The 22,017-nt window shown below is 36.5% G+C and overlaps 4 protein-coding genes across 9 annotated transcripts; 2 read left to right on the top strand and 2 right to left on the bottom strand.

Moving 5' to 3' along the window:
- The first annotated feature begins 2,282 nt into the window (after nucleotides 1-2,282).
- LOC104747133 (putative lipid-A-disaccharide synthase, mitochondrial) lies at nucleotides 2,283-4,782 on the top strand. 2 transcript variants are annotated; one of them, XM_087488897.1, is made up of 8 exons: nucleotides 2,283-2,569; nucleotides 2,698-2,797; nucleotides 2,893-2,998; nucleotides 3,168-3,425; nucleotides 3,516-3,585; nucleotides 3,691-3,929; nucleotides 4,018-4,244; nucleotides 4,349-4,782. In XM_087488897.1, the coding sequence occupies exons 4-8, from the start codon at nucleotides 3,180-3,182 to the stop codon at nucleotides 4,530-4,532; spliced, it is 966 nt and encodes a 321-aa protein (XP_087345023.1). In that variant the 5' UTR covers nucleotides 2,283-2,569; nucleotides 2,698-2,797; nucleotides 2,893-2,998; nucleotides 3,168-3,179; the 3' UTR covers nucleotides 4,533-4,782. The 2 variants fall into 2 exon arrangements, with proteins under 2 accessions (XP_087345023.1, XP_010467008.1); XM_010468706.3 differs by having other exon boundaries at nucleotides 2,289-2,569; nucleotides 3,199-3,425.
- A 238-nt stretch (nucleotides 4,783-5,020) lies between these two features.
- LOC104747134 (protein-tyrosine-phosphatase IBR5) lies at nucleotides 5,021-6,982 on the bottom strand. Its single transcript, XM_010468707.2, has 5 exons — nucleotides 6,401-6,982; nucleotides 6,008-6,107; nucleotides 5,831-5,888; nucleotides 5,569-5,675; nucleotides 5,021-5,475 (listed from the first exon to the last, which is right to left on the bottom strand). The coding sequence occupies exons 1-5, from the start codon at nucleotides 6,650-6,652 to the stop codon at nucleotides 5,213-5,215; spliced, it is 780 nt and encodes a 259-aa protein (XP_010467009.2). The 5' UTR covers nucleotides 6,653-6,982; the 3' UTR covers nucleotides 5,021-5,212.
- Nucleotides 6,983-12,266: 5,284 nt separating this feature from the next.
- LOC104747132 (3-oxoacyl-[acyl-carrier-protein] synthase, mitochondrial) lies at nucleotides 12,267-15,644 on the top strand. 5 transcript variants are annotated; one of them, XM_010468705.3, is made up of 14 exons: nucleotides 12,267-12,617; nucleotides 12,699-12,928; nucleotides 13,030-13,128; nucleotides 13,211-13,282; nucleotides 13,408-13,494; nucleotides 13,743-13,894; nucleotides 14,134-14,214; nucleotides 14,295-14,328; nucleotides 14,450-14,516; nucleotides 14,603-14,679; nucleotides 14,809-14,869; nucleotides 14,957-15,039; nucleotides 15,189-15,260; nucleotides 15,352-15,644. In XM_010468705.3, exons 1-14 carry the CDS (start codon nucleotides 12,497-12,499, stop codon nucleotides 15,511-15,513), a joined length of 1,398 nt encoding a protein of 465 aa, XP_010467007.1. In that variant the 5' UTR covers nucleotides 12,267-12,496; the 3' UTR covers nucleotides 15,514-15,644. The 5 variants fall into 5 exon arrangements, 1 of the variants encoding a protein (XP_010467007.1); XR_015582360.1 differs by having other exon boundaries at nucleotides 12,403-12,617; nucleotides 14,764-14,869; XR_015582359.1 differs by having other exon boundaries at nucleotides 12,404-12,617; nucleotides 14,957-15,096.
- Nucleotides 15,645-16,891: 1,247 nt separating this feature from the next.
- LOC104747131 (tRNase Z TRZ2, chloroplastic) lies at nucleotides 16,892-19,061 on the bottom strand. The gene is made up of 8 exons (XM_010468703.3): nucleotides 18,534-19,061; nucleotides 18,094-18,256; nucleotides 17,919-17,989; nucleotides 17,743-17,838; nucleotides 17,532-17,645; nucleotides 17,372-17,440; nucleotides 17,211-17,285; nucleotides 16,892-17,118 (listed from the first exon to the last, which is right to left on the bottom strand). The coding sequence occupies exons 1-8, from the start codon at nucleotides 18,918-18,920 to the stop codon at nucleotides 17,029-17,031; spliced, it is 1,065 nt and encodes a 354-aa protein (XP_010467005.1). The 5' UTR covers nucleotides 18,921-19,061; the 3' UTR covers nucleotides 16,892-17,028.
- Between the last annotated feature and the right edge of the window lie 2,956 nt (nucleotides 19,062-22,017).

Raw genomic sequence — 22,017 nt, 5'->3', positions numbered from 1 at the left:
ACTGAAGAACAAAGTGGAAGCTAAGAGACCAGAAATACGAACAATGCAAAATAGGTTGTTACATGGAAGCTCCTCACCCTTGTCTACCATATCACGCAAGTCTGAAAAAGCAGAGAACCTAAAATAATCAAAACCAATAGAGCATTGTCGTTTTTTAACAGTCTGCAAAGACGTTTTCTCTGTGAAAACAATTCTCCACTTGTGGTTGGTGCGACAATAACGGTTGGAGAATGCAACAACATCGAAATCATTGATGTTGTATAACTAGACTTTAACCAATTGATCTTGAAACTTAGGCACACGATTAGGAAGGACTGAAGCTTGTATAGCACAATCCTGAAACAAAAGCGAAATGAATGTGTTAAAATGGAGGTAAATCAGGGGTCAAGAGGAACAATAATAGAGATAATATACATTTTCATTAAGAAGGAGATATTTTCACCAGAGACAATAAGTAAGATATTGTTTCTTCGAAAGTCTCGAACTTCCCAAATATGGATGACCCGAACAACAATCCTATTGATACCAGTGTTATGTGTCTTGTTGGAGGTTGAATCAAGGGTAGAGTATTGTGTTAGGTTTACCCATGGTGTGAGAGATAGAAGGTGAGTGTCATCAAAAGTTGTTATTTAAGAAGAAAACTTAATGCAATGGTTGAGGGAGAGTAATATAGGATTGAAATGAAATGTTAATGACCATAAAATCATAGGTGTTTGGTATTATTTTGATTACGTTATAATTGGGTGGTAAACGTAAAGATGAAAATGAAGGATATACTTCAATGGAATTCTTTAATTACCTTAAAGATTGTAATAAGTAATACAAATAACGTAATCATAATAATGGTTCATATGATTCTAATTGGTAGTGCATATCTAAACTCCTTTTTAAATTTTAAATTTGATTCCAAACAATTTGAAAACGATTTTGGACAGGATTAATGTTACATATAGTTCGGAACTTCGAATAGGTGTTTGGGATCTTGACACAGACATTAAACCGAAAATGATTTAGAATTTGGTGGTGGAGTAGGAGAATTAAACCAAAGAAACCCAAAGATCAGGAGATTTTTGTGAATGTACATCGGAGATGGTTGTGAGAAGGTGAGTACAGGTGAATTCGATAGCGTTTGGTTCGTATCCTCTTGATGGGTGTAAGGGCTGTCAATTATATTTGCTGGGCCTGTAATTAGTACTATTTTGTTAGGCTCAATATGAAAATGTAAAAACAATGGCCTTTAAGAATAAGAGAGGACATGTGTCAGTTAGATAATAAACCAGATGTCATGCTCTAACCAGAAGATGAGAAAAACCTGCTCTTATTATTATATATATATATATAAGATAGTAGATGATTAAAGCCCTTTCTAACACTCCTAAACAAATTTCATTTTGGGCCGGAATTGATCTTTATCGTGCTCATGGCAATCGGCCTATATTGTCCGAACTCCAAACAGTCTATGCTTCACATTGGGCTCGAATGTGATGTTTTGTGTTGATGGCTTGCCAGTTCTACCAAACGTACATGAAAAAATCCAGTTACATTCGTGTCAAAGATTGAAAAAGCTGAGGATCAAAACTATAATCCATATATGTATCTAATTCGTCAGCTTATCCTCTCCATTACCTTATGAAGTTAAGTCAAATAATGGTCAATGGAGACGAGTTCAAAATGTTCTGTAGAATTCCAACGTCATATTAGAGTTTTTTCTTTTTTTTTGTTAAAAATTAAAGTTTATTTATCGTTTTGTTCAATATTGTAAGAGAATCAATTGCATAATGCGTATCGTATGAGATCTGTGGGTTGTGATAAAACCCAAATGCTTTACCTCTCTTTTATTTATATATTGTGCCATCTAATTGCAAGTGGAAGTCAGTCTTTCTATCTTCTACGAAGAGTGTTAGAAAGTATGTAGCCAATAGCAAGATTGAGTTTTTTTTTTTTTTCACTCAAAGAAAGTTGTTATTTTTTTCACAGCCAAACTGGTAAAACATCCGAAAAGAGGCATTTTCATATTGCCAAAAATCCGTCAAAAATCTTTTGTTGGTAACTTTATATATGGTTAAAATTTGGCTAACATTATTTATGTGAGATGAGATCATATATAAGATCATACTACTATCGCTGTCATCTTCGCTCTTCAGTTCAGTATCACACTATCACTGATATCTGACTATCTGTATCAAATATCATAGACGGGCCATGGGGATAAAGTAAGAAATGGGCTTAAGAGGCCCATAAGAGTCCACCGGGAAAACCTGATACATCTCTCATCTCAGCTCGCCCTTTCAACAACAACGTCAGGGTTTTGTGTTCTGTCTGTATCTTGTCGGAGGAAGATGTTTCAGTTTTCAAAGATCAAACTCTGTTTCCCACTCTCTAGTATATCCATCAAGAAATACTCCTCGTTTCAACCTACTAAATCAGTGATCGATAAGGCTTCAATCGATGGGGAGCTTAGAGTTTTCATCGTCTCCGGCGAAGTTTCCGGCGATAACATCGGCTCTCGTCTTATGTCCTCGCTCAAGAAGCTCTCTCCTTTACCCCTCCGTTTCAATGGAGTTGGAGGGTAAGCACTTGGGTTTGTCCCAATTCTAAAGATTCCCGTTTTTAATTTTTGATATCCCAATTGAAAAAAAAATCATAAAATTTGGAACATTAATGTCTAACGAATTGATGTTTTTATACGGTGGTAAGATCCTTGATGTGCAAGCAAGGGTTGACTCCATTGTTTCCAATGGAGGATTTGGCTGTAATGGGTATGTGGGAGCTTTTGCCACATCTGTATAAATTCCGTGTGAGTAATTTACTTAGAGAACCCGAATGGTTTGATATAATAAAGCTACTGTAGATCCTTTTTGATTGATTACTCTAGTTTTTTTGAGGTTCCAGGTGAAGTTGAAGGAGACCATTGATGCTGCGGTTAAGTTTAATCCACATGTTGTTGTGACTGTTGATTCAAAAGGCTTCTCTTTTCGTCTACTTAAGGAGTTACGAGGTACAACAACACATACTTGTTTCTTCACACTTTTAAGAAAGGATCAATGCTTAGGAATAAGTGAGCTTTATGTAACTATAGTCTATTGAAAAGCTTAAGAAATGGGAACGTTATAAATGGCTTGACAGAGCCAACAATACTTGAATAAATTTCACTATATATCATGTAGGACAATGGAGGAATGCTTTTTGGCTTTGCAGCTAGATACAATCAGCAGCGTTTGGAAAATTGTCCGGTGCATTTTCACTATGTGGCACCGTCGTTCTGGGCTTGGAAAGGAGGAGAGTCAAGACTCGGAGGTCTCTCTGAATTCGTTGATCATCTTTTCTGCATTCTTCCAAATGAGGAGAGGGTTTGTAGGGAACATGGTGTCGAAGCAACCTTTGTTGGACATCCTGTTCTTGAGGATGCTACTGAGTTCAACCTTGTATGCATTTTCTTCTTCTTCTTGGATTACTTCAGTTTCTATGTTACTATCTCAGATTTCTTAGTGCAATGGTTCTTTTTGCTGCTGCAGACAAGGACGTCCAAGCCAGAAGAATCGAAGCTTGAAGGCTTGAGTTTAAGCACATACTCACTACCTTCTGGTAATGTGAAGTTTATCTAAATGTTTAACTTACAGATTGGATAATTTACTTTTCTTGATTCTCATTGTTCTCTTGTTTCATTGCTAAAAAAATTCATGAAAGAAGACTCCACAGTCATTTCGGTGCTACCTGGGAGCAGATTACAAGAAGTTGAAAGAATGCTACCTATATTTTCCAAAGCAATGAAGCTACTCAAAGAGCCATTTCCAAAACTATTAACGCTCATCCATGTCGCTTCCAATAGTCAAGTTGATCAATACATTGGAGAATCCCTCCATGAGTGGCCAGTTCGAGCAATACTAGTCCCGAGTGGATCCACTCAGCTTAAATATGATGCCTTTGGCGTAAGTCTCCAAACCCTCTTTCTCTTACGCTCTATCTGTGTCACTTCTGTCTTGCTCCTCTCATTGAACAGTGTTCCAATAATAACAGGCGAGTCAGGCTGCGTTATGCACTTCAGGAACAGTTGCTGTTGAGTTGCAGCTTGCTCGTCTGCCTACCCTTGTCGCTTACCGAGCACATTTTTTTACAGAGTTAATTATCCGTTACAAAGCCAAGATACCTTATATTTCTCTCCCAAACATTCTCCTAAACTCACCAATCATTCCTGAAGCTTTGTTTCAAGCCTGCAACCCTTCGAATCTCGCCTCGACACTAGAGTATATTTATTTCTTGTCGCCCACTTTCACCGTATATTTTGTTATCCAACTAACAAGAACATGGCATGATGATGATGATGTGAGATGTTGTGTGAAATTTGTAGGAGACTGCTCTTGGATGAAAAGATGAGAGAAAGACAAGTTGTTGCTGCTGAAAAGTTGATGCAGCTCTTGCATCCGTCAGAAAGCGAACTGAGCAACATGATTCATTGTGGTGATTTGGAATCTCGTCGATATACACCAAGCATTCTCGCAGCTTCGACCATTCTTAGTTATGCCAAGCGTTGAGATCTCTCATGAAGTTTCATATTACATTGTTTGCATTTTTTTAGGGTTATACATTGTCATGACTAGAAGTACCTCTCCCTTGTTTAATAGTACTACTGTACTAGTGTAGGCTTAGTTCAAGCCAGCTCTGTCATTACTATTATTGCTATAATCTAAGATTGGATTGTGTCTGATAAGACATTTTAACATTGGACATAGTTGGAACAGCAAGTATTGAATGTCTCAAACAGAGAGACGAGATTTGATGTTTCTTTTCTGTGCAATCTTTTTAGAAAGAGTTTCTTTTACTCAGCTTTTCTTTGCAGGCTTTGGTCTAACTAGTGTAATGGTAGATTATGTTGTCAAGATAGATTTGATGTTTCTTTTTCTGTGCAATCTTTTTATAAAGAGTTTCTTTTACTCAGCTTTTCTTTGCAGGCTTTGGTCTAACTAGTGTAATGGTAGATTATGTTGTCAAGATAGAATACATAACTATTGGAGAATAAGGATTAAAGGAGACAAAGATGTTTCCTTAAACATAGAGATAGATGCAAAACACCGAAACCATAAAGATTCATCTCATGTATCTCTCAAGCAATGCACCAATCTCCATGTACAGGAAAAAAAAAAAGAGAAAAAGAAACATTCTCACAACAGTATGTTTGTTGGTGAATATTTTTGCAGAGTATGATGATTTGGTTCTAAGAGCCATCCATGGTAATATCACCACCTGTTGTTGGCTTTGGTGGAGTTGCTCCAAAAGTGAACTCTTGAGGAGGGATACTTGAAGCAGGAGATGAAAATATAGAAGAAGTAGTACCACTGTTGAACACAGGGCCTTGTGCTTGGTTATCAATTTTAGGGAAACCATACCCAAACGTTGGCGCATCATTGATATTCATTGCCGACATCATCCCAGATCCAAATATCGCCTGCTCAAACTCCTGCAGTTGTTGGTAGAACTCTGTACAGAAAGGAAAAAAAAAAAGCAATGAGCAAACACTACAACAGCTTCATCAAGAACAATGATAAGTTTCTAATCCTAGTAAGTACTTGCCTGGACTTATGTCAGTGGTAGGTCTCCTTTGTTTAACCCACTGGTGACTCTCAGCAAGTCTCCACCCTTTACGTTTCATCAAGTACCCTATAACAACCGCTGGTGATCTGTTCGTAATCAAACACAAGAGGAATTAAGACTAAAATGTACTTAAACAAGATTACGACTCTCCCAAAGAAAAAGAAAAAAAACATGACATGACAATCTTAAGAAAGCAGCCGCAGTTTTAGATAGAAGGTCAGAGAATGATAAATGTACTTACCTACTTTTCCCAGACATACAGTGAACAAGAACACGTGCCTTGTCCTTCTCACATTGATCTAAACAGTACAAAACAAGCAGAACGATAAGAGAATGGATTAAAAACCAAAAAAAAATATCAAATTAACTATTAAAAAAAAAAAAAGGATTATGAGAATTGAGGATAGAATCATCAAACCTAAAAACTTGATAGCATCATCAAACTGTAAAACTTTTTCATTATCAAGACCATGATAAGTGAATGAGTTCTTGTATAGATTCTGGCACATAGGAACCGTCTGAAACAGAGAACAAAAACAGAGTCAAAAAAAAAAAAAAAAAAAAAAAAAAAACACATTCCCTCTCAATTACCAAAACAAGAAATTTAACAGAAACCATATATGATAATCATCAATACTATAGACAAACCACAAAGAATAGGCAAAAATCTAATTCAATTCAAAGACTCAAACCAATTCATTGCTAACTTCAAGAACAATCGAAAAGATCAAATCAAATTGTTTAAACAAAACCAATTCAAGAATTCAAATCAAAGTCATAACACAAAACACCAATTCTTGAAAAAACTTACATTAAGAACACGAGAGATCCCCTGAGTCTTGAGAAGCTCAGAGCGAGAAGCGTTGTCGTAACTCCCGAGGTAAAGAAACTCAGGGAGGATCTCCGAGGGAAAAGCACTGACGTGGACGACTTGTGGAGGAGACGCCGCCGTATCGGAAGAAACAGGCATACAGTGACCACATATCCCACAAACTTCACCTTCCTCGTACTTATGGTAATGCCCACAAATCGAACAAGGGTTCTCTCTCTCTCTCTTCCTCATAATCTTAAATTCTTTGAAAAACCTAGATCCGATTTCAGATCATAACCCAGATCAGAGGGGGAGAGAATTAGGGTTTGGGTTTGGAGAAAGATTGGAACTTTTTATGTTTTTTGAACGGAAGAATCGGGGAAGGAGAGAGTTTTTTTTGTTTGTTTATGTAAGAAGAGAAAAAGAAAAAAAAAGTTTATGAAGGAATTGGCTTTTCGTCTTCGTCGATGAGGGCTTAATACGATTCGGATAGATACGTGCCACGTGGAGTTTGATTGGTGTAAATTTCTTACTTTAAACACTTGTGTGTTTCAGTTCTGTAAGATACGATCTAACTGAGTCAAAATTTGTTAACTTACACATTCATTGCAGATTTACTCACTTTTCTTATTTTTTCTCAATTTACCAAAAAAAAAAGAATAAAGAGTAATTTTCTTTTTCTTTTTGTTAATGACTTTTTCCTTCTTTTTCAGTTTTAAGTATAGTCCTTTTTTATTTTGTTTGCTTTCTATTTCTAATGTCAAAAAAAAAAAGGATAGTCCTTTTATGGATTTGATTTTGTTAAAATTGCAAAACAAAATTACTATTCACAAAATTTTGTTTTATGTCTAGCTTTAAATATATAACTCATTTATATTAGTGTTTACTAGGTTTAAACAGGGTTATTTGATCAACAAAATGGGTAAAGTTAAACTAATAAAGTTATATTTAAAAAAAATAATAGTATCTTGAAGATAATATTATACGTCATATTATAGTTGAAGATAGTTTTGATGTGTTTTCTATAGCAAGTGTTCTGGTATGTAAATTCTGAGTTATGAATATTTATGAGAAATGAAAGCTTTATGACTTTACACATTTAGTGGGGTGTATTGGAACCATGATTTTAGAAGATTTTATGAGATTTAGGAAATTTGGAATTTTGATAGATTTTAGAGAAGTTGATATGATTTATAGGAAAATTCTTTCAAATCCTACCTAAAACCATGAGATTTGGATTTCTGTATTTTTAACTAAACAAATCCTCTCAAATCCTCCCGAATAACAGTGGATTTTAAAGTAGATTTTTAAATCATCAATTCAATAACAGTGGATTTCAGGAGATTTTTTAAAATTCATGATTGAATAACATAGGATTTGTAACTTTTACATAAATCATTTAAAATGTCAATTTGAATACACCCCCTTATAATCTTCGAACTTCAGTATTAGTCAAAAGACTCAAAACAATAATAGTTCTTTTTTCTATTTTTTTTTAAATATATTTTTTTATAATAATTATAGAATCTGAACATTACAAAAGCTATGACAAAAGTCCCGCAGTTCTTTGTGAAACAAATCACAGAATTTTAAAAGCTGGAAAAGCATAATAGAAATAGGCCAATACTACAAGTAGACCAAATAGATAGTTAACCGAATCTTCCGCTCCGGTTGGCTTTGATAAACATCAAAGAGACATCTAGCCACGTCCTTGATTCCCGCGGCCACGGTACCCACGACCACGTGATCTACGTCCACTGCTTCCTCTCCCTCGAGCAATAAAAGACTCTTGTGTCTCTTTAGCTTTGATGGAAGGTTGAACCGATCTCTCTCGCAATAATCTTTGTCCAGAAGGAGTCATATGATCCATTATTTCAGAATCACTTTCAGAATCCTCTGCATCACCTGAATCTCCATCTGAGGGAAGTGAATCCCCATCTGAAAAAGAAGAGCCCAAACGGCTAAACTTATTCTTAGCAAGGACATTTCTTACCTCTCGGTCACTAAGAACATCACTATCTTTTGTGACTGCAACTTCATTAGCTATTTCAGTTGTGCAAACAGCCTTAGATACAACTTGAACTTCCAAATTTGTATGGCAATCTGCCACTTTGGTGCATAGATTTGTGACCTGGATTGGGGCAGCCTCAATGGGTGGGGCTGAATCGACTTGAACTTTGGAGCCTTCTTGAATGACTACATCGATGGATTCATGTTAAAGAGTGATTGGAGAGACTAGAACTGGGGCAGTAGATAAGCTAACATTGGCTGGAGCATTGACCTCATTAGAAACTATTTGGGTGGCTTTTTGATGTGGCAACTTTTGGTTCATGCAACGGGAAGCTTTATGTCCTAACTGTCCACAAGCTCCACATTGAACATGAACCCAAGCGTATTCCTTTTCAACAAAACTATAAAATGACAACAAAGCTTTAGAACCATCTAATATAACACGACTCCAAAACATTGTCATTTAATTAGGTTTTCCGACTCTGAATATGATGCCCTTCAACCAGGATCTAGTTCCACGAGTCATGAATACTTCAGTCACTTTCCAGCTTATTCCGGTTCAGTTTGGTCGTCCGTTTGATGTCTCCATCGGTACTGGTCAGATTTGAAACTCCATATAAACACTGCTCAGGACAAGTTGAAGAAACTCGAATGTATTATAAACTAACCATAACGATCTCAATCCCAGAGTGGAATCTTAAATCAGTAGTAACATGAAGCATTTCATTAAGTTTTAGCCCAATCATATAATGTTCTGACCTCCAAACAGTGCCTCGAAGAAGCCATTTCAGAACTGTTACTACACTTATCAGAAAACCACAACCATGTGTTACGAATCATACTCTTTATCTTTCATGGCTTTGACTCTTCTTTTCTCTATTGAATTTGCGGATGTTTCCAATAGAAGTGGAAGGACAGCATGGACTTGTCTCTTGAGGCAAGGGGATAAATTGGAGTTTTATTTAGGCCATGAATGGCGACACGTATAAGTGCGGTTTTTAAGTTTTTTTTTTGAAATCCGTGTTTTGTTACCATTCAAGTCAATTTTGTAATTTTTGCGTTTTTCAAAAAAGAAAAAAAAACACTGTTGTGTTTTTTGAAACAACCTGTTAACCAATGGACCGCACTCACTTATCTAACTACCAATTACTTAGCGGTACAATGAATTCCGCACTGGTTAAAGGATAAATTGATTTTTCTTTTTTATTCAATTTATGACTAATAAAACAAATTTAAAACCAGCACATGTTTTAATAAATAACTTTAGATGTCTTTTTTGTTAAAAAAACACTAGATGTCTTTTTTCATTTTTTTTTTCACAAAAACTCTAGATGTCTTTTTAATTTATATTGTTAATAATTCTTATAAATGACATATTTTTATATTTGTATTTTGATTTTTTTTGTAAACCTTATTTCATTATTTCTTCTCAAGTTACAATATAACTAGTTTTTTTTGTCAACATAAAATATTTTACTAATTGAAAACAGATTTATAGAAATTAAATAAACTAAATTCAACTATTTTATTAAAGTATGATTAATTGATTTCATACAAAATGTATCTACAACTATATCTACAATTAAAAAATATAGATTTAGTTGCAGCAAATTTATTACAAATAAGTTACATTTCTTTATTATTTTAATTTTGAAAAAACAGTTATACTAAGAAACAAAAATTATACATGTAAATAATTTGTAATCAAATAAAGAAAAACATAAATAAAGATTTTGTAATCCACTTTTAAGTATAAAAGAAACATATACAGTAAAAAAAAATATTTTCAATTCAATTACTTTTGTTTAAAACATAAATTTTTAAATTTAAAGAAAAACATATGTTTAAATATATTTCTTATGAACAACTGAAAAAAAATTTTATTAACAATACTGCTAATAGTTTTTTCACCAATCAAACATTATTCTGTACCGCTCATTTTATACAAACCGCACTTGTTCCGCAAATAGATTTCTCCCGCACGAACTGCAGTTGAACCGTACCGCACTACAATACCGCTTTCCTCGCACAACCAAAACCGCAGTTACCATTCGGACCCTTAATGTCCAAGTAGGGGTGTCAAACGGGCATGCCCGCGCCCGAACGGGCTGACCGTGACGGTCCCGTATTTTCAGTGATCCGCTGCGGACAGGTCCGCCACGGGCGGCGGGCAAAGTATCACTGCCCATGCCCGCTCCGCCTAGCTTTGCGGACTAACGGGCATGCCCGCGGGCATCTCTTCTTTAGAAAGATAATCACTTTCATACGATAAGATTCTGCAAGTTCCTCTTAAATATTGTTTTTCTCTCTTGTGCAAGCAGCCAACTTCAGTTTTAAGCTCTCTAACTCCTGCTCCAAGCTAGCTGTCCTATTAGAGCCATATCCAACAATATCTATGAGGTGAAGGGAAAAATAAGGTAGCATTCAATTGCTGAATAAGGAACTTAAATCTAATAAGGAAGTGGGATAGAAAATAAGACACCTCTGGAAATGCATCCGAGTAGCCACACCAAGAATTCTAGGTCCACCTTGTTGCATGCACAACTGTTCAATATCTTTCTATAGTTCACTACGCTCTAGTTATAAGAAATACTAGTGGTCAGACTCAACATATATCAGGTAATCAAGATGCAGAAGTAAAATGGAGTCTCAAAAAACCATGATAGATAATATCTTCACAAAAGCATAACGCACAGAGTAGCCAAGGTCAAATTAAGTGCATAACCCAAAAGAGAAAGGGAAGAATTTCTGAAAGTGTAACAAGTGATGATGTCGTCATACACCATTTGCTATAAACTAACTCAATATCAAGTTTATTAGAAGAAAACACAAGTAAATAACTAAAAGAGAAAAATAATCTTTTGCATCAGAGAAGGCAAAATGCAGCAGAATACACTTGAAGAAGGCTGCAGAGAAGCAAAAACGTAAGACTAAAAAACCATTTCTACAAGCCTAGAAACATGTCCAAGGTCTAAATAACTAGTACCACCAAGAGAAATACACAAAAAGAAACTACAGTTGAGAAATTGAGAAAACGTACCAAGTTCAAGTTGTTTGATTCGAGCCTTTAGAATCTCATTCTCATCTAAATTAAGATCCATACTTTTGATCTGCAGAAGATCAACAACACTTTGACAAAGTAAATAACTTGCTTGGAAATTTCAAGACTTTTGAGCAGATGGAAAGCTAAGAAGATATAAAAGCAGATTCTTAACAAAACCCAGAACTCATAAAATAAAAAAAAGCATTCACCTTGAAACAACCTTAAGATTCAAAGTGATGTTCTTCCTCGTTAAAGCCCTAATTTTGTAGTAGTTGTTGTAACAACTAACAAGGGATTTAGGGAAGAGACAAATCAGAAATGAGCCCAGAAGATTGAAATTGAGAGACAAACACGATCAGCGAGAGAGAAAGTGTTTGTACCTTTTTCGTCTTCTTCGGATTTGACCCCGAATCTAGCCCGAATCTCCTCCCCTGTGCCGCACCATCGCTTGTGAACTGGCATAGAAGTGAATCAGTGATGGAACTGTGACAATTGCAGACCGCCCGTTTACCCCGCGGTCATCAGCGGTCACAATCTGCTTGACCCGCAAACCAAACGGGCTGAGTCCGCGTGACCCGCTACTTTTTGGGCATCAAATTAAGAGCCCATGCCCGATCCGCTAAGCTACATAACGGGCTATGCCCGCGGGCCTAAAGCCCAATTGACACCCCTATGTCCAAGTATTCAGTGATCTACATAATCTTTTATTCGATAGACAGAAAAAATAACTGTGTTTGTATCATCGATTTAGTAATATATTATCTAAATTATAATAAAATATTTATAAAAAAAATTCTGTTTCCGGATCGGATTGACACCTTCAGAAGTTGTGTGAGCTCGCTCCCTAGTACAGAACACGGTTTGATGATTAATTTCAGTCTGGCTTACGATTCTTTTGCACGGATTTAACAATTAATTTCCGGTAAAACCGATAAATTGGCTAAACCATCGGTTCACTAAACAATCAAAACCACTAAATCCCTGATCGGTTCTCAAAACTCCTCTCTTTCTTTCGCCGTCGTCTCCGTCGCGGTCGCAGTGAAATGGCGACCTCTTATCTCCGTAGACACTTGAGCTCAAGTCGCCTCCGCTTGAAACGCTTCATCTCTACTTCTACTTCTTCTTCTTCTTCTTATCCTTCACCTCGCCGTGTTGTTGTCACTGGTCTCTTTCTTACTCCATTTCCATGTCTTCTACATATGCTTATCACTGCAATTTCTCTGATATGAGAGACTGTGACTCTAGGCCTAGGCTTGGTGACTCCACTTGGACGAGGCGTTGAAACAACATGGAGGCGTTTAATTGGTGGAGAATGTGGGATTAGAGGATTGACTCTTGATGATCTCAAGATGAAGTCTTTTGATGAAGAGACAAAGTTGTATACTTTTGATCAGCTCTCTTCTAAAGTTGCGGCCTTTGTGCCTTATGGATCAAACCCAGGTGAATTTGATGAAGCCCTTTGGCTAAACTCCAAGGTATTCTTAAAAAGCTCAATCTCTTTCTTCTCTAGTATGATATGCTTTATCAGATATGCATAAAGTTAAGGTTTTGTTATTGTTCTTTTTGATTCCTGGAGGCAGTTGCGAATTTTATCGGATATGCTTTATGTGCTGCTGATGAAGCCTTGAGGGATGCAGAGTGGTTGCCAACTGAGGAGGAAGAAAAAGAAAGAACAGTTAAGTATTCCTCATCTGTACATCAAAATGATGATGAATTCTGCTTTTGTAGTTTGTTTTCTCTAATTTTTGGAATACCAGGGAGTCTCAATTGGTGGTGGAATCGGAAGTATAAGTGACATTGTGGAAGCAGCGCAGCTGATTTGTGAAAAGGTTAGTCATTGTTGTCTTTGAATCATTTTCTTAGGAATTACATATTTTAAGGATTGTATTATTGCTTCCTGAACTAATTGTGCATCTCAGCCGCTTGTAAGACTTAACAAACTATGGTAATGCAGAGACTGCGGCGGCTTAGTCCATTTTTCATCCCAAAAATATTAGTAAACATGGCATCTGGTCATGTGAGCATGAAGTATGGATTCCAGGTGTGTTGAATTTTTCACTTTTCTTTTATGCAAAATAATATCAACATCTTTGGTTGTTTAATGGAGGTTGGCTTATCGTTTTATAACAGGAGTTTTAATTTAGCAACTCTTCCTTAGCCTATCTTTTGTGATAATGGGGTCATATGGATTTCCACATACTTTTATAGTCCATAACATGTCTAGAATGGTCCTCTGACGTTCTTAAGTAGAAAACTGTTTTCTTACCATTGCCATGCTTTTGGATATAGGGGCCCAACCATGCTGCTGTGACAGCTTGCGCAACTGGTGCACACTCTATAGGTGATGCCACTAGGATGATTCAATTTGGAGATGCAGATGTTATGGTGGCTGGTGGAACTGAGTCCAGCATTGATGCTTTGTCCGTTGCTGGATTCTCTAGGTAACTAATGCTCGTTCTCCCACACTTCATGTGTTTTCAAATCAAAGTCTCTTCTTTTGGGAGACAGAAGTCCTGTATCATAAATTTCTCATGTATAAACAGGCTCCCAGCGTCAGCTGATTAGCAATGCCCTTGTTAATGCTTTCATGCGTAAAATGATTCTGTAGCAGTAGAATTTATACATATTATTCTTGGACAGATATAACAAACATAGAGGTTTTGATTATTTTGATGTCCAGATCAAGAGCTTTGTCAACTAAATTCAACTCTTCTCCGCAAGAAGCTTCACGGCCTTTTGATGGTGACCGGGATGGTTTTGTGTGAGTGACATTCTTCATTCTTAATGTAAAAGAACCTGATTTGGTGATGTTGATTCCATCTCCATTTGATTTGGTTGCAGGATAGGGGAAGGTTCAGGGGTTATAGTATTGGAGGTGAGATTTTATGGAAGACGATATGTCCTTCATCTAAAATCTGGAGTCTTGAAAGTCATCCCCTCAACTGTTTTTGGTCTTAATCTAAGAATTTTTTTTTGATTTATGGTTATAACAAAAGGAATATGAACATGCAAAAAGACGTGGAGCAAAAATTTATGCTGAGCTTTCTGGATATGGGATGTCAGGTTAGGCTCATAGATTATAGTAAAAAACAATTTGCGTGGATATATAAATTTTGAATTAGCTAAGAGTGAGTTTTCTTGATATTTAGGCGATGCACACCATATTACTCAACCTCCTGAAGATGGAAAGGGGGCTGTTTTGGCCATGACACGTGCGTTAAGACAAGTAAGCTATGGTTAGCTGCATAGTTGTTGCTATGGTGCTCCTAGAATGGTTTCTGTTGATGATCTTTTATGTTTTTGCTTTTAGCAGTTTGGATTCTAATTATTTGGTTGAATGCCCATGACTTTGCAGTCTGGCCTTTGTCCAAACCAAGTTGATTATATAAACGCGCATGCAACATCAACCCCAATAGGTAAAAAAAAATTGAAATTTCGTGTTGGTTGGCTTTGGTTTTACAAAAACTGAATTCATGATTCTGTTATCAAATCCAAATTTCTAGGCGATGCCGTGGAAGCAAGAGCTATCAAAACCGTTTTCTCTGAACATGCTACTTCAGGCACCTTGGCATTCTCCTCCACCAAAGTAAATGCCTGATTTTTCTTAGTCAGATGATGTTACCAAAATGTTTGACTTATAGTCGTAAGTAGTAACTGTGTCTGCAAATAAATAAGAGACGTGACATGCTAAATTTTGAGTCAAACTCTTGTCGTTAATACTTATTTTGACTGAAGGGGGCAACTGGTCATCTTCTTGGAGCAGCTGGAGCAGTGGAAGCTATTTTCAGTATCCTTGCTATACATCAGGTAAGCATTCTCATTTCTTAGTGATGTGTTCTTGTCTCTGATGGTTAAGGTTTTGTAAAAACCTAACTGGAACATGCAAAAAACTTTGTAGGGTGTTGCTCCACTGACTCTGAATGTCAAGAATCCAGATCCCATCTTCGACCAGAGTTTCATGCCTTTAACCACTTCGAAAGAGATGCTCGTTAGGACAGCAATGTCGAATTCGTTTGGCTTTGGAGGAACAAATGCATCTTTGCTATTTGCCTCTATCTAAAAGTTGTGATAGGAACTTATCTTTCTTTGGTTGCATGCCATAATTTTCCAAATTTACAAACATGAAAAAACTATAACCTCGACGTGGTAACTGCGATGAGAAATGCGTCAATAAATCAGTTTTGCTCCGGATCCACTTTGCATTCTCAATAATCGGCAATGTGTTTTCTCGGGAAGTTTCATTTACGAGTGTTCTGAACATTAATTAGGATCAAGCCTGAGATATGAGTGTGACTACCGAGTGCTTGCGCATGCTCAGTGCTAAAACTTTCATGGAAGAACTTTGTCTGCCAGATCGTTGAGCTCAGAAAGCAATAATATTAAAATAGAGCGATTTCGGTTAGACCGGTCGGACCGGTCCTGTGTTCGTTTACCACTTTACCTAAACAAAATAGGGATTAGTTTTCACCGCCGCACGATCTCCAATATGAGCACCGCAGCGATTGGAAAACATTACCTTATCGACGAGGAGCAGAGGAAGAAGGTAATGTCTCAGGGAGTCCCTGTAGTAGAAGAAGTAAGGCAGCCTAACCCTAGTGTCGGATTGTCTTCAGGGTCTAGTGTTGGGCTTGAGGGTCTGAAGAAACAGATGCATATTCTCAAACGATATGACAACTGCTGCAGCAGGATTATATGCATGACAGCATGAGTGATGCGATTCACGTAGAATATGATCTCGAATACGATGAAGATTACAAAGACTTAATGGAGGATATAACACTAGCAGGTCTAAGATTTGGTAACTTGGTGAACGTTGTGATCCCGCGACCCGTTCCGGATCATCTTGGTCGTCTAACACCTGGAGTTGGAAAAGCTTTCTTTGAGTATGAGGATTTGAATGGTGCATCAAGGGCCGAATCAGGATTTAACTGACAGCTCAGTACTATCCAGAAGACAAGTTTGCGCACGGCGACCTTGATTTGTGATAAATCCAATCCTCTTCTTTTACTTTTTGGATTTTGCACCAGTATTCTATGTCTAATGTCCATGTATATCTATTGTTTGTTTCTTAACAAAACTGGAGCATCTCTTTTGCTCCGACGACTCTGATATTTTGAGTGTACGTACATGATTCTAGGGAGGCAGCTTAAGAGTTAAAACTGATGATGACTTAACAAAGCCACCATCAATGAATGTTTCATTGAGAAAAAACAAGCGCATTGGTAACTGTTGGAGATGACTATGTTTAGAAATTAGAATTGCAGCATATAGATGATTCTCTTTTATAATTGTTGCTTTCAATTTGTATTCATCGTAAGGGTTGTGTTTTCTGTTTCCTATACAAGAACATCATAAAATAATTGATCCTTTCTTTTTTATCCAAGCTAGAGAGAGAGAGAGAGAGAGAGCTTTGGAGGTTGCATAGTAAGAATTTTACCTTTATAGCAAGTTATAACATTTTATTCATTTTCATTCCATGTTAACTTACATTAGCGAGTACCCTATGAAAATTACAGACAAAAGATGTTTCAAAACCCTACTTTTTTGCTTGCAATATCTCTCCTTCGAGATCTTTTTAAGAATATCTTGACCTGAAACCTTCTGTAAGAGGAATGACTTTTGCGGATACTTTTGACTGCAACTTAAGCACAGCTTCGCGAATTTCCTGCCATTGAAACCACACTAAGTATAAGATGAAATACATCACAAGGGACTAAAAATTTTACTAAGAACATGAAGTCAAATTGAGACTCTCACCTCTACATGGTAACGAGATGAGAAATGCGTCAATAATACAGTTTTGCTCCGGATCCATTTTGCGTTCTCAATAATCTGCAATTTGTTTGCAGAAATTTCCTTTTACAGTGCAGTTCCATTAACAGTGTAGTTCTACGAGTGTTTGAACATAAATAGCATACCTGAGATATATGAGTATGACCGAGTTCTTGCGCATGCTCAGTGCTAAAACTTTCATCCAAGAATGTTGCCTGCCAGATCGGTTAAGCTCAGAAACTATAATCTAATCCAGTGGAGTTTTAATATGATATACAGTTCCGCCACTAGGACTCAAATAAGTACCTCGGTTATAAGAACTTTTGCCCTCAATGCATCAGCGTTACGAGGGTCAAGCATATACTCTGCAGTTGTATCTCCAGTGAAGGCTATCTCAGGGGATAATATTGTGTCTGTAATCTGTAATTAAGTTCAACATTATAAGTTTTGATTTATCAAACCTCAACACTAAAAACAATTCCCCTTTTCACATCACTTGGCAATAAGCAAAACACACCTCGACGCCAGATTTTTTAATCTTTTCTATCTGTTTGCCTTTAAGGTGAGAATATTGCTTCTGCAACTTCTTCCTGACAGAGTAGATGACATAACCCTGAGAGAAGCCATAATCCAGAACTCAAAGATCAGTTAAAAACAAACACTCTCATGACCAATTCACGACATGTGTAGTACCTGGCTCGGTATGACGTGGTGAGTTGCAAACGGTCTAACAACAATGTCATTCCGCAACTCATATGTCTCACCTGCCACAAACATAACGCTCATCAAGATTTGCTACCTAAACAAGATTGATTTCTTAACTGTAAACAGATAAAACTAGTAAAGGGTTTTCGCTATATGTCATTACCTACATCAAGTGGAATCAGTTCTACATTCAACTCTACTTGACCCATAGTCCTGTGAATCTCAAGAAGTTTCTCAACATCTTCTTTAATAGATGGTGGCACAAATATTTTCGGTGGCTCAAGATTGTATAAACCACGGCTCGCTACATACATCGGTAGACCTCCCTGCAGGAAACACTTAGATTAGCCTCAAGATTCATCCATAACTCAATTAAAAATCACAAACATCAAGAATTCAAGAAAATGCTTTTAAGAAAAACTCATCCTTATCCATTCAAATCACTGAACAATGTCGATTCAACACTAAGATTCATCCAAAAACTCATAATTCAATCACAAAGCAGTCACAACAAAACGAAATCTAAGGAGGGTTCAAGAAAAAATTAATCCTTATCCATTCAAATCACAGAACCAAAGACTCGATTTTTTTGAAACAACTCACAATATGATCAAGATGCGCGTGAGTGATAAAAAGAAACTTCTGCTGAATAGCACGAGAAGGGCACCTCCCAATATCAAAGACACATTTGAGCTCAGGGACGATGACGCAAGTCTCGTGCCCACCTACGGATATGCCCTCAATCGCATAACTCTCCAATTCGACGCCTTTACGGTTCACGGCGGCGCGTGCTTTCCTGTACTCTTCTTCTTCCTCGATTGCGCGGCTTATCGATGAGAAGTAGCCGGAGACTTTGACCGGACTCACGAAATTGCTACGGTTGCTCTGTATCTGCGCGGCGAGCTGGTGAATGACCACTGGAGGAGGGCCATGGTGTTTGGTGAAAGGGAAGATTTTGGAAAACGAGATTGATAACGAAGAAAGCTGCATTTTTTTGTTTGATAAATAGGGTTTTACAGAGGTTTTTGGGGTTTCCTCCTTTCTTCTTCACGAGACGCGAGAGTGTGAGGTTTTAGACATGAAAGTAAACGATAGGAGAATGCAAAGAACAGCCTTATTGAGAATCGAGTTAGACCAATATTGAACCGATCCGGTTTTAAAATTTATCTACCAAATTATTTGTAACCCAATAAATTGAATACCATACCAAGGTTTATTGTTAAAAGTGCATGAAAAATATACCTAAGTTTACAAAATTATTATTATTATTATTTTCTATCTTTTATTCAACAAAAGATTAGCTCATATGAACCAATTGGAAGTTAAATATTCCCTTTGTTTCACAAAAAGTGTCATTTTGACACATTTCACACAAATTAAGAAAAGATTGAATTATACATATTTGCCTCTCTTTATTAACTGATTAATTATCAAAATTCAATGAAAATAGCTTTGGATTTAGGGGTAAAAAAGAAAATTTAACATTAAAACACTCATTAGAAATGTAAAATAACATTCTTTGTGAAACAAAATTTTTTCTCCAGAATGACACTTTTTGTGAAACAGAAAGAGTACAAAATTATTATTAATATCTTTGAATATCGTGTTTTTTTTTTCCAAGTAGCACATTTGATTATGCCTACAGCCTATATTTGATCATATTGAAATTAGTTTCGATTTTAACAAGTGGTTGGTCATCTTTACTCATAGGTATTGACCTGATTAAAAAAGGATCTCGTTTTATCATTGGAGATGGACACTCAATACGAACTGGGGTTGATAACTTTATTAACTCTCATCCACCACGTCCAATATCTACCGGCGTATCTCAGGAAAACATTTTTCTAAAAGATTTAATCATTCGTGAAAACTCAACTCATTCATGGGATAGTTAGAAAATTGAATCTTTGATTGCACGAGAAGACCATGACTTCATCAAAAATACCTATTTGGCTAAGAATGATAGACCTGACCAGCTGATTTGGAACTATACTGCTACAGGGGACTATACGGTGAGATCAGGGTACCGGTTACTTACACACGATCCTAATGATTTTCCTGCTGCTATTCCACATGGGTCTGTAGATCTTAAAAATAAAGTATGGCGCTCAAATATCATGCCTAAAGTTAAACATTTTATCTGGCTGACCATTTCACGAGCTTTGCCTACAACAACTAGACTGAGATCGAGAGGCATGAATATTAACCCCAAATGTTCCAGGTGTAGACAAGAAGATGAAACCATAAACCATGCTCTGTTCACATACCCCTTTGCTCTGTCAACCTGGCGTCTATCCAATACTTCGGCTCTAAATCTTGATAATCTATCGGATAATACAGAGGACAACATCTCATCCTTACTGGAATTCTCATCACGTCAAGATATTCCTCTTCAAGATGCTTTACAACCACTTTGGCTTTTGTGGAGAATTTGGAAAGCAAGAAACAATACTGTTTTCAATAACTATAGAGAAAGTGCAACTCAAACTGTTCTACAGGCACATGCTAAAACAAAAGAATGGATTTCTATTAAACTACTCCGCAAGAAACCTCCTAAACAATGTCAACAACAAATCCAATGGAAGACACCACCACAACCATTGGTAAAATGTAATTTCGATGTAGCTTTTGACAGGGACACTTCTCAAGCAAAAGGAGGATGGATAATTCGTAATCACCTTGGCCTACCTCTCACTTGGGGATCTTCGACTCTAGGATATGCTGCAACTCCTCTTGAAGCAGAAACAAAAGCCTTGCTGGTTGGACTTCAACAATCATGGACCTATGGTTATGCCAACATTATTTTTGAAGGAGACTGCGTAAACCTAATCAATACTATCAATGGGGTTCAAAGGAATAGGTTTCTAGGAAATTTCTTACATGATATACAGTATTGGACATCAAAGTTTGAATCAATTTCCTTCTCTATTTGTAAGGAGAGAATGTAATAGTGCTGCTCATAACTTAGCAAAATTTGGCTGTTTGAACAATCCTTTCTATTCTGCTTCTAGTCTTGTAAGCCAATCTCTCTGTATTGAGTTTTCTTAAAGGAAATAAAGCTTCTATTTGTGGAAAAAAAAATGAACAATCAGGAATTATTAAAAAAAAAATTGGAAGAAAAAAAAATGTATACAAAGAATACAAGATAAGAACTTGCAATCCTCCATATTGCTTTCAAACTCTAAAGTCAGGAAGAGAAGTGAACGCACAATTCTCTTATATTAGAATGAGAGTGTATGGGATCATTAACTCAACAAACACTTTGGCTATGACTCCTCCAAAAGCCTACATAACCAAAATATTTATTTCTTCCTTCAAGCATCTGTTGATTCTTTTCAAGATGCATTGACATCAATAGTTTCTACTTCCAGTCGTAGTCGTAGTTGTAGTCGTAGTTGTGCTCGCCTCAATGTCGATTGTTTCTCGTTGTTTGGATCAATTATTATGCTCTGTTTGTACTCCTTCATTTTGGTTCTGTGTAGGTGTTACTCATCCAGAAGGCACTTTGTACTGGGACAGATAGCCAATTCCTTGGCATAATGATATAATATGGTATGTGTTTAAAAAAAAAAAGGTTTATACTTCAGTTATTTGCGCGGTTTGAGTCTCAAAAGCAACATTATCATCACCATCCATATTGATAAAGATTAACAAAAAACAAAAAAACAAAAAGTCAAATAAAATAAAGGGGAATTGCATTGTATAACCCAAAAAAAATTAATAATTAACTGTGTGACCATAGTAACTATTAAAACCTTATACTGACTATATTTTCAATAATATTTATATAATTAACCCTGTTGCACTATCAACAGTTGCCTATTATGTTTCTATTGTGTTAGTTTAAAAAAAACTCTCCTCATCCCTTACCTTTTTTATTTTAGATTGCGTGATGGTGGTTTTGGTCCAAATTGTTGCCGCCATTTCCATGAATGGTGATTAGCTTATTTTTGTTATAAATTATTAATTCTGCTGAGGATTTGGGTGTCTCTGTAACAGAGACTCTGTTATAATCAATTTTTTTTTATCTAATGATTAAAGATGAAATCGATTATCTAATTCGTACTTGGTGTTGTTGAAGAGGAAT

Source organism: Camelina sativa, chromosome 15, assembly GCF_030686135.1.
Source record: "Camelina sativa cultivar CO46 ecotype springtype chromosome 15, ASM3068613v1".
In the NCBI taxonomy this organism is placed as follows: domain Eukaryota; kingdom Viridiplantae; phylum Streptophyta; class Magnoliopsida; order Brassicales; family Brassicaceae; genus Camelina; species Camelina sativa.
This window is presented reverse-complemented; position numbering and strand designations above follow the sequence as displayed.

Coding starts and splice junctions, on each gene's coding strand:
- LOC104747133 (XM_010468706.3), top strand. CDS start 2,340: ATGTTTCAGTTTTCAAAGATCAAACTCTGTTTCCCACTCTCTAGTATA. Junction 2,570..2,697: donor CGTTTCAATGGAGTTGGAGG/GTAAGCACTTGG, acceptor TACGGTGGTAAG/ATCCTTGATGTGCAAGCAAG. Junction 3,586..3,690: donor CACATACTCACTACCTTCTG/GTAATGTGAAGT, acceptor TCATGAAAGAAG/ACTCCACAGTCATTTCGGTG.
- LOC104747134 (XM_010468707.2), bottom strand. CDS start 6,652: ATGAGGAAGAGAGAGAGAGAGAACCCTTGTTCGATTTGTGGGCATTAC. Junction 6,108..6,400: donor GGATCTCTCGTGTTCTTAAT/GTAAGTTTTTTC, acceptor TCTCTGTTTCAG/ACGGTTCCTATGTGCCAGAA. Junction 5,476..5,568: donor TACCACTGACATAAGTCCAG/GCAAGTACTTAC, acceptor CTTTCTGTACAG/AGTTCTACCAACAACTGCAG.
- LOC104747132 (XM_010468705.3), top strand. CDS start 12,497: ATGGCGACCTCTTATCTCCGTAGACACTTGAGCTCAAGTCGCCTCCGC. Junction 14,680..14,808: donor TGACACGTGCGTTAAGACAA/GTAAGCTATGGT, acceptor ATGACTTTGCAG/TCTGGCCTTTGTCCAAACCA. Junction 14,870..14,956: donor TGCAACATCAACCCCAATAG/GTAAAAAAAAAT, acceptor CCAAATTTCTAG/GCGATGCCGTGGAAGCAAGA.
- LOC104747131 (XM_010468703.3), bottom strand. CDS start 18,920: ATGCAGCTTTCTTCGTTATCAATCTCGTTTTCCAAAATCTTCCCTTTC. Junction 18,257..18,533: donor ACGCGCATCTTGATCATATT/GTGAGTTGTTTC, acceptor TGTTTCCTGCAG/GGAGGTCTACCGATGTATGT. Junction 17,646..17,742: donor TTAAAAAATCTGGCGTCGAG/GTGTGTTTTGCT, acceptor ACTTAATTACAG/ATTACAGACACAATATTATC.